This window comes from Salvelinus alpinus, chromosome 19 (genome assembly GCF_045679555.1).
Source record: "Salvelinus alpinus chromosome 19, SLU_Salpinus.1, whole genome shotgun sequence".
In the NCBI taxonomy this organism is placed as follows: Eukaryota; Metazoa; Chordata; class Actinopteri; order Salmoniformes; family Salmonidae; genus Salvelinus; species Salvelinus alpinus.
The window spans coordinates 38,604,628-38,617,631 of record NC_092104.1 but is presented as its reverse complement, the minus strand read 5'-3'; the positions used below and the strand labels follow the sequence as shown (position 1 = coordinate 38,617,631).

Sequence of the window (13,004 nt, the reverse complement as noted above, 5' to 3'; positions counted from 1 at the left end):
GCCCGTGAGCTGTTGGCTGTCATCAAGGCTCTGAAGGCGTGGAGACATTGGCTTGAGGGGGGTAAACACCCTTTTCTCATCTGAACTGACCACCGCAATCTGGAGTACATCCGGGCAGCGAGGAGACTGAACCCTCGCCAGGCAAGGTGGGTCATGTTTTTCACCCGTTTTGTTTTCACCCTTTTGCACAGATCAGGTTCCCAGAACGTGAAGGCAGACGCACTATCCCGGCTGTATGACACAGAGGAGCGGCCCATGGATCCCACCCCCATACTCCCGGCCTCATGCCTGGTGGCACCGGTAGTGTGGGAGCTGGACGCGGACATTGAGCAGGCATTACGTGCAGAGCCCGCTCCCCTCCAGTGTCTCGCTGGGCGTCTGTACGCTCCGTCTGCTGTCCGTGACCGGCTGATTTATTGGGCCCGCACGTCACCTTCCTCTGGTCATCCAGGCATCGGTCGGACGGTGTGCTGTCTGAGTGGGAAGTACTGGTCGCCCACTTTGGCTAAGGACGTGAGGGTTTATGTTTCCTCTTGCTCGGTGTGCGCGCAGTGAAAGGCTCCTAGGCACCTGCCCAGAGGTAAGTTACACCCCTTAGCCGTTCCACAACGGCCATGGTCATACCTGTCGATCAATTTCCTGACCGATCTCCCCCCATCACAGGGAAACACCACGATCCTGGTCGTTGTGGATCGTTTCTCTAAGTCCTGCCGTCTCCTTCCTCTGCCCGGTCTCCCTACGGCCCTACAGACTGTGGAGGCCTTGTTTACGCAAGTCTTCCGGCACTACGGGGTGCCTGAGGATACCTAACACTTTGTGACATCTGCTGATGTAAAAAGGGCTTTATAAATACATTTGATTGATTGATTGATAACTACTATCAATAAATGTGATAAAAGATGATGATTTATGATTTTCAATTGACTTTTTATGTCTCCTAAATTACGAGAACCCTGGAGTGTTTATTCACTAGGAGGTTGCTCCATCTGACTCTTATGCTTAGGAGAAAACAAAATGTTGTACTTCCGGCTCCTTGTTAGTGGACTTTACAGCCCTTGGACATTGCCAGTGGGCAGTGATGAGCACACCCTCCAAAACTGAGAGTCTGCAAGTGATACATATCTACTACTATGTTCCATTAGTATTTTTCCAACAGAGAATTCAATCTTGTGTTTATGAAACAATAAACATTGTTTAAATGGCTGCGAGGCAGTATTGAGTAGTTTGAATGAAAAGGTGCCCAGAGGTGCCCAGAGTAAACTGCCTGCTTCTCAGTCCCAGTTGCTAATATATGCATATTATTAGTATATTTGGATAGAAAACACTCTGAAGTTTCTAAAACTGTTTGAATGATGTCTGTGAGTATAACAGAACTCATATGGCAGGCAAAAACCTGAGAAAGAATCCAACCAGGAAGTGGGAAATCTGAGGTTTGTAGTGTTTCAACTCATCGCCTATCGAATACACAGTGGGATATGGGTCATTCTGCACTTCCTAAGGCTTCCACTAGATGTCAACAGTCTTCAGAACCTTGTCTGATGCTTCTACTGTGAAGTGGGGCCGAATGAGAGTGGATTGAGTAAGGTCTACCATGACCTGAACATGCGCTGACCATGCGCGTTCATGTGAGAGCCAGCTCTGTTCTATCGCATTTCTGAAGACAAAGGAATTCTCCGGTTGGAAATTTATTGAAGATTTATGTTAAAAACATCCTAAAGATTGATTCAATACATCGTTTGACATGTTTCTACTGACTGTAACGGAACTTTTTGACATTTCGTCTGCTTTTAGTGAACGCGCTTCGTGACTTTGGATTTGTTTACCAAACGCGCTAACAAAAGTAACTATTTGGACATAAATGATGGACATTACTGAACAAAGCAAACATTTATTGTGGAACTGGGATTCCTGGGAGTGCATTCTGATGAAGATCATCAAAGGTAAGTTAATATTTATAATGTTATTTCTGACTTCTGTTGACTGCACAATATGGCGGATATATTTTTGTCTTGATTGGGCTCTGAGCGCCGACCTCAGATAATTGCATGGTTTGCTTTTTCCGTAAAGCTTTTTTAAAATCTGACACAGCGGTTGCATTAAGGAGAAGTGGATCTAAAATTCCATGTTTAACGCTTGATCTTTGATCAACGTTAATTATGAGTATTTCTGGAAATTGATGTGGTTCTCTGCAAAATCACCGGATGTTTTTGGAACTACTGAACATAACGCGCCAATGTATACTGAGATTTTTTTATATAAATATGAACTTTACCGAACAAAACATACATGTATTGTGTAACATGACGTCATATGAGTGTCATCTGATGAAGATCATCAAAGGTTAGTGATTCATTTTATCTCTATTTCTGCTTTTTGTGACTCCTGTCTTTGGCTGGAAAAATGGCTGTGTTTTCTGTGATTTGGCGGTGACCTAACATAATCGTTTGTGGTGCTTTCGCTGTAAAGCCTTTTTGAAATCGGACACTGTGGTGGGATTGACAACAAGATTACCTTTAAAATGGTATAAGATACTTGTATGTTTGAGGAATTTTAATTATGAGATTTCTGTTGTTTGAATTTGGCGCCCTTCACTTTCACTGGCTGTTGTCATATCGATCCCGTTAACGGGATTGCAGCCATAAGAATTAATACACACATGGTGTCTCTACATTCAGGACACCAATCCTCTGCAGAGACTGACTGATGGGAGTTCATAATTGACAAGGTACAGTGCATTCGGAAAGTATTCCCGACCCCTTCCCTTTTTCCACATTTTGTTACGTAACTCTTATTCTAAAATATTGATTAAATAAAATGTTTTCCTCATCAATCTACACACACTACTCCATAATGACAAAGTGAAAACATATATTTTTTTGTTGCACATTTATAAAAAATTAAACAGAAATACCTTAGGTCCATAAGTATTCAGACACTTTGCTATGAGACTCGAAATTGAGCTTAGGTGCATCCTGTTTCCATTGATCAGCCTTGAGATTTTTCTACAACTTGATTGGAGTCCACCTGTGGTAAATTCAATTGATTGGACATGATTTGGAAAGGCACTCACCTGTCTATCCAAGGTCCCACAGTTGACAGATCTGGGGAAGGGTACCAAAACATTGAAGGTTCCCAAGAACACATTAGCCTCCATCACTCTTAAATGGAAGAAGTTTGGAACCACCAAGCCTCTTCATAGAGCTGGTCCAACGGCCAAACTGAGCAATCGGGGGAGAAGGGCCTTTGTCAGGGAGATGACAAAGAACCCGATGCTCACTCTTACAAAGCTCCAGAGTTCCTCTGTGTTCTTGGGGACCTTCAATGCTGCAGAAATGTTTTGATATCCTTCCCGCTCCCTGGACCCCACGGATACCCGGGAGGGACTTAATCCCGACTAAGAGAACACAGGAAATTCCCCCTAGATAGCACTTTAGAAAAAAAGGTACTATCTAGAACCTAAAAGAGTTCTTCGGCTTTCCCGAAAGGATAACCCTTTGAAGAACCCTTTTGGGTTCCAGGGAGAACCCTTTCGGTTTGAGGTAGAACTCTTTGGGGTTAGGCCTCCCGAGTGGCACAGCGGTCTGCGGCACTGCATCGCAGTGCTTGAGGCGTCACTACAACCCTGGGTTCGATCCCAGACTGTGTCACAGCCGGCCGGGAGAATTGTTCGGGTTAGGGGAGGGTTTGGCCGGTCAGGATTTTCTTGTCCCATCGCGCTCTAGTTACACCTTGAGGCGGGCCGGGAGCCTGCAAGATGACTTCGTTCGTCAGTTGTACAGTGTTTCCACCCGACCCATTGGTGCGGCTGGCTTACAGGTTAAGCGAGCAGTGAGGCTTGGCAGGGCCATTTTCTGAGGACTCATGGCTCTCAACCTTCGCCTCTCCCGAGTCCGTATGGGAGTTTCAGCAATGGGACAAGACTGTAACAATCAATTGGATATCACGAAATTGGGGAGACAAAGGGGTAAAATTATCAAAAAGAATTTCAAAAAGAATTCTTTGGGGTTCCATGTAGAACCTTTTCCACAGAGGGTTATACATGAAACCCAAAGGGGTTCTACTTGGAGCTAAGAAGGGTTCTATATGAAACACAAAGGGGTTCTCCTATGAGGACAGCCGAAGAACCCTTTTGGAACCATTTTTTCTTAGTGTGGCCTCTTCACAGAGGACAATGGTGCTCCTCTATTCTAGCTTCCTCTCCTAGCAGCCTGTCTGTCATCAGCAGAGACTCCTAACCATGCGGATGTTTGGCTTAATCCTAATCCTGGGTCCCACAGGAAGATGTCCTTGTATGGCCTGGAGAACCAGCCAGGGCTGGTAGATGTGGAGAACCAGAGAGAGATGGGGAAGTGCTCCTGAGGAGGGTACAATGGAGAATGAGGTGGAGAATGAGGCGGAAGATGGTTTGTCAAATGATTGCCTCGCCTGGTTCACCAACTACTTCTCAGATAGAGTTCAGCGTGTCAAATCGGAGGGCCTGTTGTCCAGACCTCTGGCAGTCTCTATGGTGGTGCCACAGGGTTCAATCCTCGGGCCGACTCTTTTTTCTGTATACATCAACGATGTCGCTCTTGCTGCTGGTAATTCTCTGATCCACCACTACGCAGACGACAACATTCTGTATACTTCTGGCCCTTCTTTGGACACTGTGTTAACTAACCTCCAGACGAGCTTCAATGCCATACAACTCTCCTTCAGTGGCCTCCAACTGCTCTTAAATGCAAGTAAAACTAAATGCATGTTCTTCAACCGATCGCTGCCCACACCTGCCTGCCCGTCCAGCATCACTACTCTGGACGGTTCTGACTTAGAATATGTGGACAACTACAAATACCTAGGTGTCTGGTTTGACTGTAAACTCTCCTTCCTGACTCAAATGAAGCATCTCCAATCCAAAATTAAATCTAGAATCGGCTTCATATTTCGCAACAAAGCCTCCTTCCCTCATGCTGCCAAACATACCCTCGTAAAACTGACTATCCTACCAATTCTTGACTTTGGTGATGTCATTTACAAAATAGCCTCCAACACTCTACTCAGCAAATTGGATGCAGTCTATCACAGTGCAATCCGTTTTGTCACCAAAGCCCCATATACTACCCACCACTGCGACCTGTATGCTCTCGTTGGCTGGCCCTCGTTACATATTTGTCGCCAAACCCCTGGCTCCAGGTCATCTATAAGTCTTTGCTAAGTAAAGCTCCGCCTTATCTCAGCTCACTGGACACCATAGCAGCACCCACCTGTAGCGCGCGCTCCAGCAGGTATATTTCACTGGTCACCCCCAAAGCCAATTGCTCCTTTGGCCGCCTTTCCTTCCAGTTCTCTGCTGCCAATGACAGGAACGAACTGCAAAAATCACTGAAGCTGGAGACTCATATCTCCCTCACTAGCTTTAAGCACCAGCTGTCAGAGCAGCTCACAGATCACTGCACCTGTACGTAGCCCATCTGTAAATAGCCCATCCAACTACCTCATCCCTATACTGTTATTTTATTTATTTTGCTCCTTTGCACCCCAGTATCTCTACTTGCACACTCATCTTCTGCACATTTATCACTCCAGTGTTTAATTGCTATATTGTAATTATTTAGCCACTATGGCCTATTTCTTGCCTTACCTACCTTATCCTACCTCATTTGCACACATTGACTGTATGTTTGTTATTCCATGTGTAACTCTGTGTTGTTTGTGTCGCACTGCTTTGATTTGTCTTGGCCAGGTTACAGTTGTAAATGAGAACTTGTTCTCAAATAGCCTACCTGGTTAAATAAAGGTGAAATTAAAAAATGAATAAAAAGTGAAGCGATTACAAGGGATGAGGTCACTGCAGAGAGCCACGCCCTCCCCTGTCTCCTCGGTCCCTGCCTCTGTCATCGTTCTCAACATGAGGAGTTGGCTGTCCTCCACAGTGTCTGGAGGGAGGGCCTGGGTGAGGGGGACGCCAAGCTGCTGCATGCCACCTATGACAGGCTGCTGCAGCAAGACAATGGCTTCAGCTGTCTCAGTGACACTCTCTGGGTTCCCCCTCATAACACATCAAATCAAATGTTATTTGTTACATGCGCTGAATACAACAGGTGTAGACCTTCCAGTGAAATGCTTACTCACAAGCCCTTAACCAACAATGCAGTTTTAAGAAAAATACCACAAAAAAAAAGAAATAAAGTAACAAATAATTAAAGAGCAGCAGTAGAATAACAATAGTGAGGCTATATACAGGGGGTACCGATACAGAGTCAATGTGCGGGGGCACCGGTTAGTCGAGGTAATATGTACATGTAGGTAGAGTTAAAGTGACTATGCATAGATAATAAACAGAGAGTAGCAGCAGCGTAAAAGAGAGAGGGGCGGGGGGGGGGGGGGGGTGCAAGTAGTCTGGGTAGCCATTTTATTAGATGTTCAGTAGTCTTATGGCTTGGGGGTAGAAGCTACTCAGAAGCCTCTTGGACCTAGACGTGGCCCTCTGGTATCGCTTGCCGTGCGGTAACAGAGACAACAGTCTACGACCATGGTGGCCGGAGTCCTTGACAACATTTTGGGCCCTCCTCTGACACCGCCTGGCATATCCTTTACTAAAGAGCTGTTATTAACATACTGTCACTGGGGTGGGACTGTTATTAGGGGTTCAAGCAGCAAAGAAAAAGCAAATTCCCATGAGATGGTAAGGCCTAGGAGTTTGCAACCTTGCATGATGGTAAAGGGCCAAAGGCCACACCCTCTCATGGAATGGCATGCCAATTGGCCACATGGTGGCGCTATAACAAGCGATACAAAATGCTAACTTTAAAATAATAATAATTTGAAACAGTTCCTGACATAACCACACACATTTCCTGCACCAGGGGTGGGCTCTGTGTTCCTCTCCTTTAGCATTTAAAATTACCGGGTGGGGTATGAAAATACCTTGACCTGGAAAGATGGTTTGTTGTGCAAACATGTACATGATGAGTTATGTGTACATGAGAGCTAATGGCGATGTATTCAGTTTGTGTCAAGCCTTTTACTGGGTTCTTATGGTAATTGTTTTCTCAGGTAGTTTTTTTTAAGACAGAGTGGAACTGTATATTTATAATTGATTTATTACATATTTTTGATAAGTTCACTCTCACACACAAACAAACACTGTGAATGATGAATGAGTCTCAATGCAGTTCTATTGTTTTATTACATGCTCTTAAATATTCATGCTAAAAGTAACAGTTTGAAGTGAAAGGATACAATAAACTGACATTTGTGTGTTCTTATTATGCATTATTTTCAGTTGTGGTTTATTACCTCCCTCCTGGTTAGGTTGTGGTTCATTTGTTATTATTTTTTCAGAAGTAAAGCAAATAAGACAATATAAAGCTAAGACTACAGAGTGAGGTCACATAAAAAAAGAATAAAGCCAGAATGCTAGATTATAGAGCTGGCTAAAATTGTATAATGATGTCTGCTCTGTTGCTGTTGCTATGTATTGTACATCAACATATCTGATTCTGATCAGTCACAAAAACAAATATAACAACGTGGTTTCAAGCCAAATATATTTAGTATGTTCTTTTAGCATCACTATATTATTCTAACAATGAACAATCGTTCCTTATGTTTGACTCCACAAGCCATATCAATCATAACTCCATTTATATATAGTGTGTAGATACAGCTCTCCAATAAATCATTGAACAAATTATATGCAAGCTCAAATATGGTTAGACACACCATTAGGGGTCAGGATAGTCAAGTTCCCTCTAGCATTCTGGTCTGCCTCGATGGCTTCGAAAAGAGCCTTGAAGTTTCCTGCACCAAAGCCCTTGGAAGAGTACAAAGACATGTTTTTACATCGTTTTCAGTCTAAATGTAGACCTGCACATCCACCTTTATCATCACTACATACTGCAAATAGATTTTTCAATAAACTAAGAAATCTCATATTCTTAAAATCATGATGGTTTTATATCGTTTCATTGGTAATGCTCTATGATATCTCATGCTAATGGTATCACTAGCCACTTTAAACTATGCCACTTTATGTTTACATACCCTACATTACTCATCTCATATGTATAGACTGTACACTATACCATCTACTGCATCTTGCCTATGCCGTTCTGTACCATCACTCATTCATATATCTTTATGTACATATTCTTTATCCCTTTACACTTGTGTGTATAAGGTAGTAGTTGTGGAATTGTTAGGTTAGATTACTTGTTGGTTATTACTGCATTGTCGGAACTAGAAGCACAAGCATTTCGCTACACTCGCATTAACATCTGCTAACCATGTGTATGTGACAAATAAAATTTGATTTGATTTGATTTGCTACTCTCACCTGATGGTTGTGTCTCTGAATGACCTCCAGGAACACCGTGGGACGGTCCTGAACAGGCTTGGTGAAGATCTGGAGCAGGTAGCCATTGTCATCAAAATCCACTAAGATCTTCAGCTCCTGTCAAAGCAACAGGACATAAAAGTGCTTATCAGGCCGAATAGCTAAGAACCGAGCATGGAACTTCAAATGAACTGATTGTAATTGCCATCATTATGCATTTAACTATCAGGTATTTGGATAAATTAAATATAATAAATAATTGGAAAATGTATTCAAACAGCAGGGAAAGTTGTGTCTCTGACCTCCAGAATGTCCAGGTCCTCAGTGATCCTGACTTGGGAGTGTTGGAGATTCTTTCTCAGCAGCTGGTAGTAGGTGTCTGGCACACACATGAACTCCATGCCACGCTCCTTCAGGTTACGGATCTACAACAAGGAGAATACACTAACCACACCAAGCTTTCATCTTCCATTGATGTGTATATAATAGTGACCAGGTTGAGCTTAGCCTTTATTTGTGAAAAGACTTACTGCAGTGATGATGTCTGATGTGTTCATGGCAATGTGCTGGACACCTGGGCCACCGTAGTATTCCACATACTCCTGTTAAATCCAGTGAGTTTAGCAAGGTACAAGCTCTACACTTGACTTTTTTGTAATGCTAAGTTTCTTAATGGTACAGTACTAAATATATGTGTATGGAGGACATTGGTATGTCTTTGTTACATAAGTAAATACCTCTTGATATACTTAATATATTATATATTGAATAACAAGGCATATGACTTGCCTGGATCTGGGACTTGCGTTTGCCCATGGCTGGCTCATTAATGGGCATTTTCACTGTCTCTTCATAATTGGCCACAACGATGGAGCGCAGTGCACTGAAATCTGTCTGCAGCTGCTTGTCATCCACCGACCAGAACCGGTGGAAGAGCAGGTTCTTCTGGTACCTATGGAAACAGAACCTACTACTCAGGAATCTTTGTGTGTTGAATGGATAGGTGAGAGATTACACTTGATCTATCCCACGGCCCTAATCCCTGGGCCTTCCCTTTAGAGATCAAACCCATCCCTGTTTTTCATCTCAGAGCTGCATGGTGGACCTCTAATTGACTCCAGATGTGGGGAGCCCCAGGGACCCAGCTCAAAAACTGCTAAGTAATATTAGTCCCTGACCTATGCCAAACAGCCTGGGTTACGTAATACTGACACATCCCCATCCACCCATCTAACCACCAACCTAACCACTGCTGTATGGAGGAACGTGAAGAGCAGTCAATTTGGCTTTACTTGCATTGGATGGAAAACATTCTAGAGAATGTCAAGTGATCCCTAAAATGTTGTCTAGAGGCTGCTGTTTTTTTATATTGCAATTAGTGTGTGGTAGAGTTTTTTTTAATCGAAGAGGAAACTGATATCCATGGCTGTTTTTGTCTGGAACAAAATGTACAGGCCAGGATGTGTAATAGTAGGGCAGCAGGTAGCCTAGCGGTTAACAGCGTTGGGCAAGTAACCGAAAGGTCACTGGTACAAATCCATGACTAGGTGAAAAATCTGTTGATGTGTCCTGGAGCAAGGCACTTAACCCTAATTGCTCCTGTAAGTCACTCTGGATAACACCATCTGCTAAATGACTCAAATGTAAATGTTGTAAATCCTCTAATCTAGACCTAGACAATGCCTTACCATTCCACCACAGGCACCATCTCATCATCCGGCTGGTTCCCCACAACATGGTCAATGAAGTTCAGTAATCCACTGGGTCTGTAATGTTAGATAAGGCTTCACAGTGACGCCAACTGCTTAACTGAAACAGTCATTCAAACTCGTTTACAATAATCTATAAAAGTTACTCTCATCTCTAACACCAGGTAAAATTGCTCGTACTCACAGCTTGGCCAACAAGGGGTCCCGGTGGAGAGGAGGATGGAACCCTGGGAGGAAAAGCCCTTTGTAGGCTGTCCTCTCCACAAATGTGTGTGTGGTGTCCCCATACTATAGTGATATAAGAGAAAATCCCAAATCTAGAGCATACTGTAAATCTACTTTCCTCTGCTCAGTTTCAGCAGATGTTGACTGACTTACCGTCTGGAGAACAGCTAGCTTTACCCTGCCATAATTGTCCTCCAATACATACGGCTCTTTCACTATGATGGCACCACGCTCTCTGGCTTTCTAAAGAGTATAATAGACAGATAAACATATGCACATATGATAAAGTTCCAGGAAGATTAAAATAATTATCCTATGGCTATGTGTCTTTTCAATAAATCCAAGAAAAATATTGCAATCCTTAATAATATGTTCAACCCATCTCATTAGGAAAGAAGCATTCTCCTCATTCCAGAAAAAGCTGATATTTTGGTTTAAATAGCAAGCATGCTTTGGTACCTGCACAAGGTAATCACAGTTCTCCACAGTGAATGCAATGTCCCTGGCTCCATCCCCATGCTTCACCAAGTGCTCCCCCATTTCTGAATAAGGGAGATGGACAAAAGTGCAGTATATTAAAATCAAAGTGAGTGAAGTAGCACACTAGTCAGTGACAACCAATCTCATCATATTTAACCATATGAACAGTGATGTTTTTGTCATACTGTACCTTTGTTTCCAGGATTGAGGGCGGACGCGAATACATACATAATCTGGGAAAGACAAAAAGCCCAAAAGTTACATGATGGACAACCACGGAACTTCCATCACTTGTAACAAGTTACGATCTATTATTAACATGTGCCATAATTAATTTGGAATGCTGCAATGCTCTGCTCACCTTGCCTTGTTTGACCACATGAGACACCACATCACGGCAGCCTGTCTCTAAACCCTGGTAGGCCAACGGTTCAAATCCAAGCTTGTTACAATAGTAAGATGCTGCCTGTTGAAACAGAAGAAAAAACACCTTTGGCACTCACAACCAAACACTTGTACATTTACTGTTTAGGCACAAAACCTTAATACAATTTCTATACAGTGTGTTGTTGTACTGTAAAGGACTGGTGTGCTGGGAGCGCCACCCCCTGGTGATGGAGTGGAAAAGCGTCTGGATCAAATTAGAGGATGATGGGGTCTACTCTGAGGTTTCATGCCTATTGCCCCTCCACCCCTTAAAAGAGCCAATAGCCATCCCCCTCAGTGAATAGTCCTCTAACTTTGAGATTGTTCAGGAAAAATGTAACAACATGCAAAACAATTGAAAATCAGCATATGAGCTTCATACCTGTTTGGCATTTCCAACCCAGAATGTGATGTGGTCGAAACAGATGAACTTGCCATGGTCATGCTTCGAACAAAACCAGAACAATTTAATACTGGTATGTGAGGGGGATACATCTAGCATACATCAGTCCATATGACAGCAATTAGAAAATATTAAATGTAAGAGAACGATTATGCATATTTAAACATATTGGTAGTCTAGTTACACTTTTTAAATCATACTTTGAACTAGTTAAAAGACATCCATAAAAAATAATTGTGTGTTCATTAAAATATCTATTCACAAAGAGTATTAATTGAAGGACTTACATGTTCACCTCTGTCTGTGTAGGTAGTCTAAATAGATACAAAACTACACATCAGCATAACGTTTAAGATCATCATTCCAATGGCTAATAAATCTTGGAATGTGAAATTGTAATTATAAATTGAATAACAACTGACAAATCACAACTGACAAATGTATCTAAATAATAAAAATGTAACAATTTTCGAATGAATATATATTTTCTCTTACCATCTTAGGCTTTCAACTGCTTGAAAATAAACTCAGTACAATAAAGGCAAGCATTTAAACGTTCAGAATGAAGTTCGAAGTTCCACGCCCCGCCGCTGTTCGAGGAGGAGAGTAGACTGAAGTATACGGAGATATAGAGAGAGAAAGAGAGGTTACACAATAATTTCTCATCCAAATATATATGTTTAAAAAATACAAGTAATGGTACGCTTGACTCTACGTTTGGAATACATTTCATACTATAAGTTTATCTAAGGTGCATCACATAAATTAGGTGCATACATCACATATAACAAAAAGTGATATGCGAAAAAAATGCACTTAACATCTCTTCTCAAATAGCGGAAAAGTTATATTAAAAACTAAATTGTTATTTATTTTTAAAATGAAACTATGCAAAGACAGAAAATGCACTCACAATCTTTTCTAGTCAGGCCATGTGTTTGTATTTAGTCTCGAGAGGAGGTTCGCTCGTGCAGGTTTCCTATTGGCTGTTTATTTGGACATATGTATGGAGCATTCGCCACAATTTTGAAATTGTAGAAACAAACTATTGGTAGGCTTCAATAGTCTCCCCTCCCCCTCTTCATAATTAGTCATCTGTTTATGTATGACAATGTTTTATACCTTCTGTATCATTCTTTACAAATCCTTCATCATCAACATTTGTATGAGCATGGTTATTCCAGAGGTTTTTAATTGATCTATTGTTGTGTGTGAATGACAATGTTGCCTGATGTACTTTTGCCCAATGTGACAATATTGACAGCCCTCCCAACTGATTTACATAGTAGTGAATATGATACACTACTACACTAGAGCTCTTTTCCTCAATTGAACTAGTAGTCTGTGTCTTATGAAAGTGATGTCAACAAATTGGTTAAATTCCTGCATAAATGAGGAAAGCATGTATCCCTAGTGTGGAAATGGAACAGAAAGGCTGCCGAAA

At 42.2% G+C, this 13,004-nt stretch overlaps 1 protein-coding gene across 1 annotated transcript; it reads right to left on the bottom strand.

Annotated features, from left to right (window-relative positions):
- Positions 1-7,149: 7,149 nt before the first annotated feature.
- Positions 7,150-12,549, bottom strand: LOC139545510 (4-hydroxyphenylpyruvate dioxygenase-like). Its single transcript, XM_071353371.1, has 15 exons — positions 12,474-12,549; positions 12,056-12,171; positions 11,848-11,874; positions 11,540-11,602; positions 11,093-11,197; positions 10,922-10,964; positions 10,711-10,793; positions 10,405-10,494; positions 10,211-10,314; positions 10,006-10,083; positions 9,107-9,269; positions 8,848-8,919; positions 8,620-8,742; positions 8,318-8,434; positions 7,150-7,795 (listed from the first exon to the last, which is right to left on the bottom strand). Exons 2-15 carry the CDS (start codon positions 12,056-12,058, stop codon positions 7,685-7,687), a joined length of 1,182 nt encoding a protein of 393 aa, XP_071209472.1. The 5' UTR covers positions 12,059-12,171; positions 12,474-12,549; the 3' UTR covers positions 7,150-7,684.
- Between the last annotated feature and the right edge of the window lie 455 nt (positions 12,550-13,004).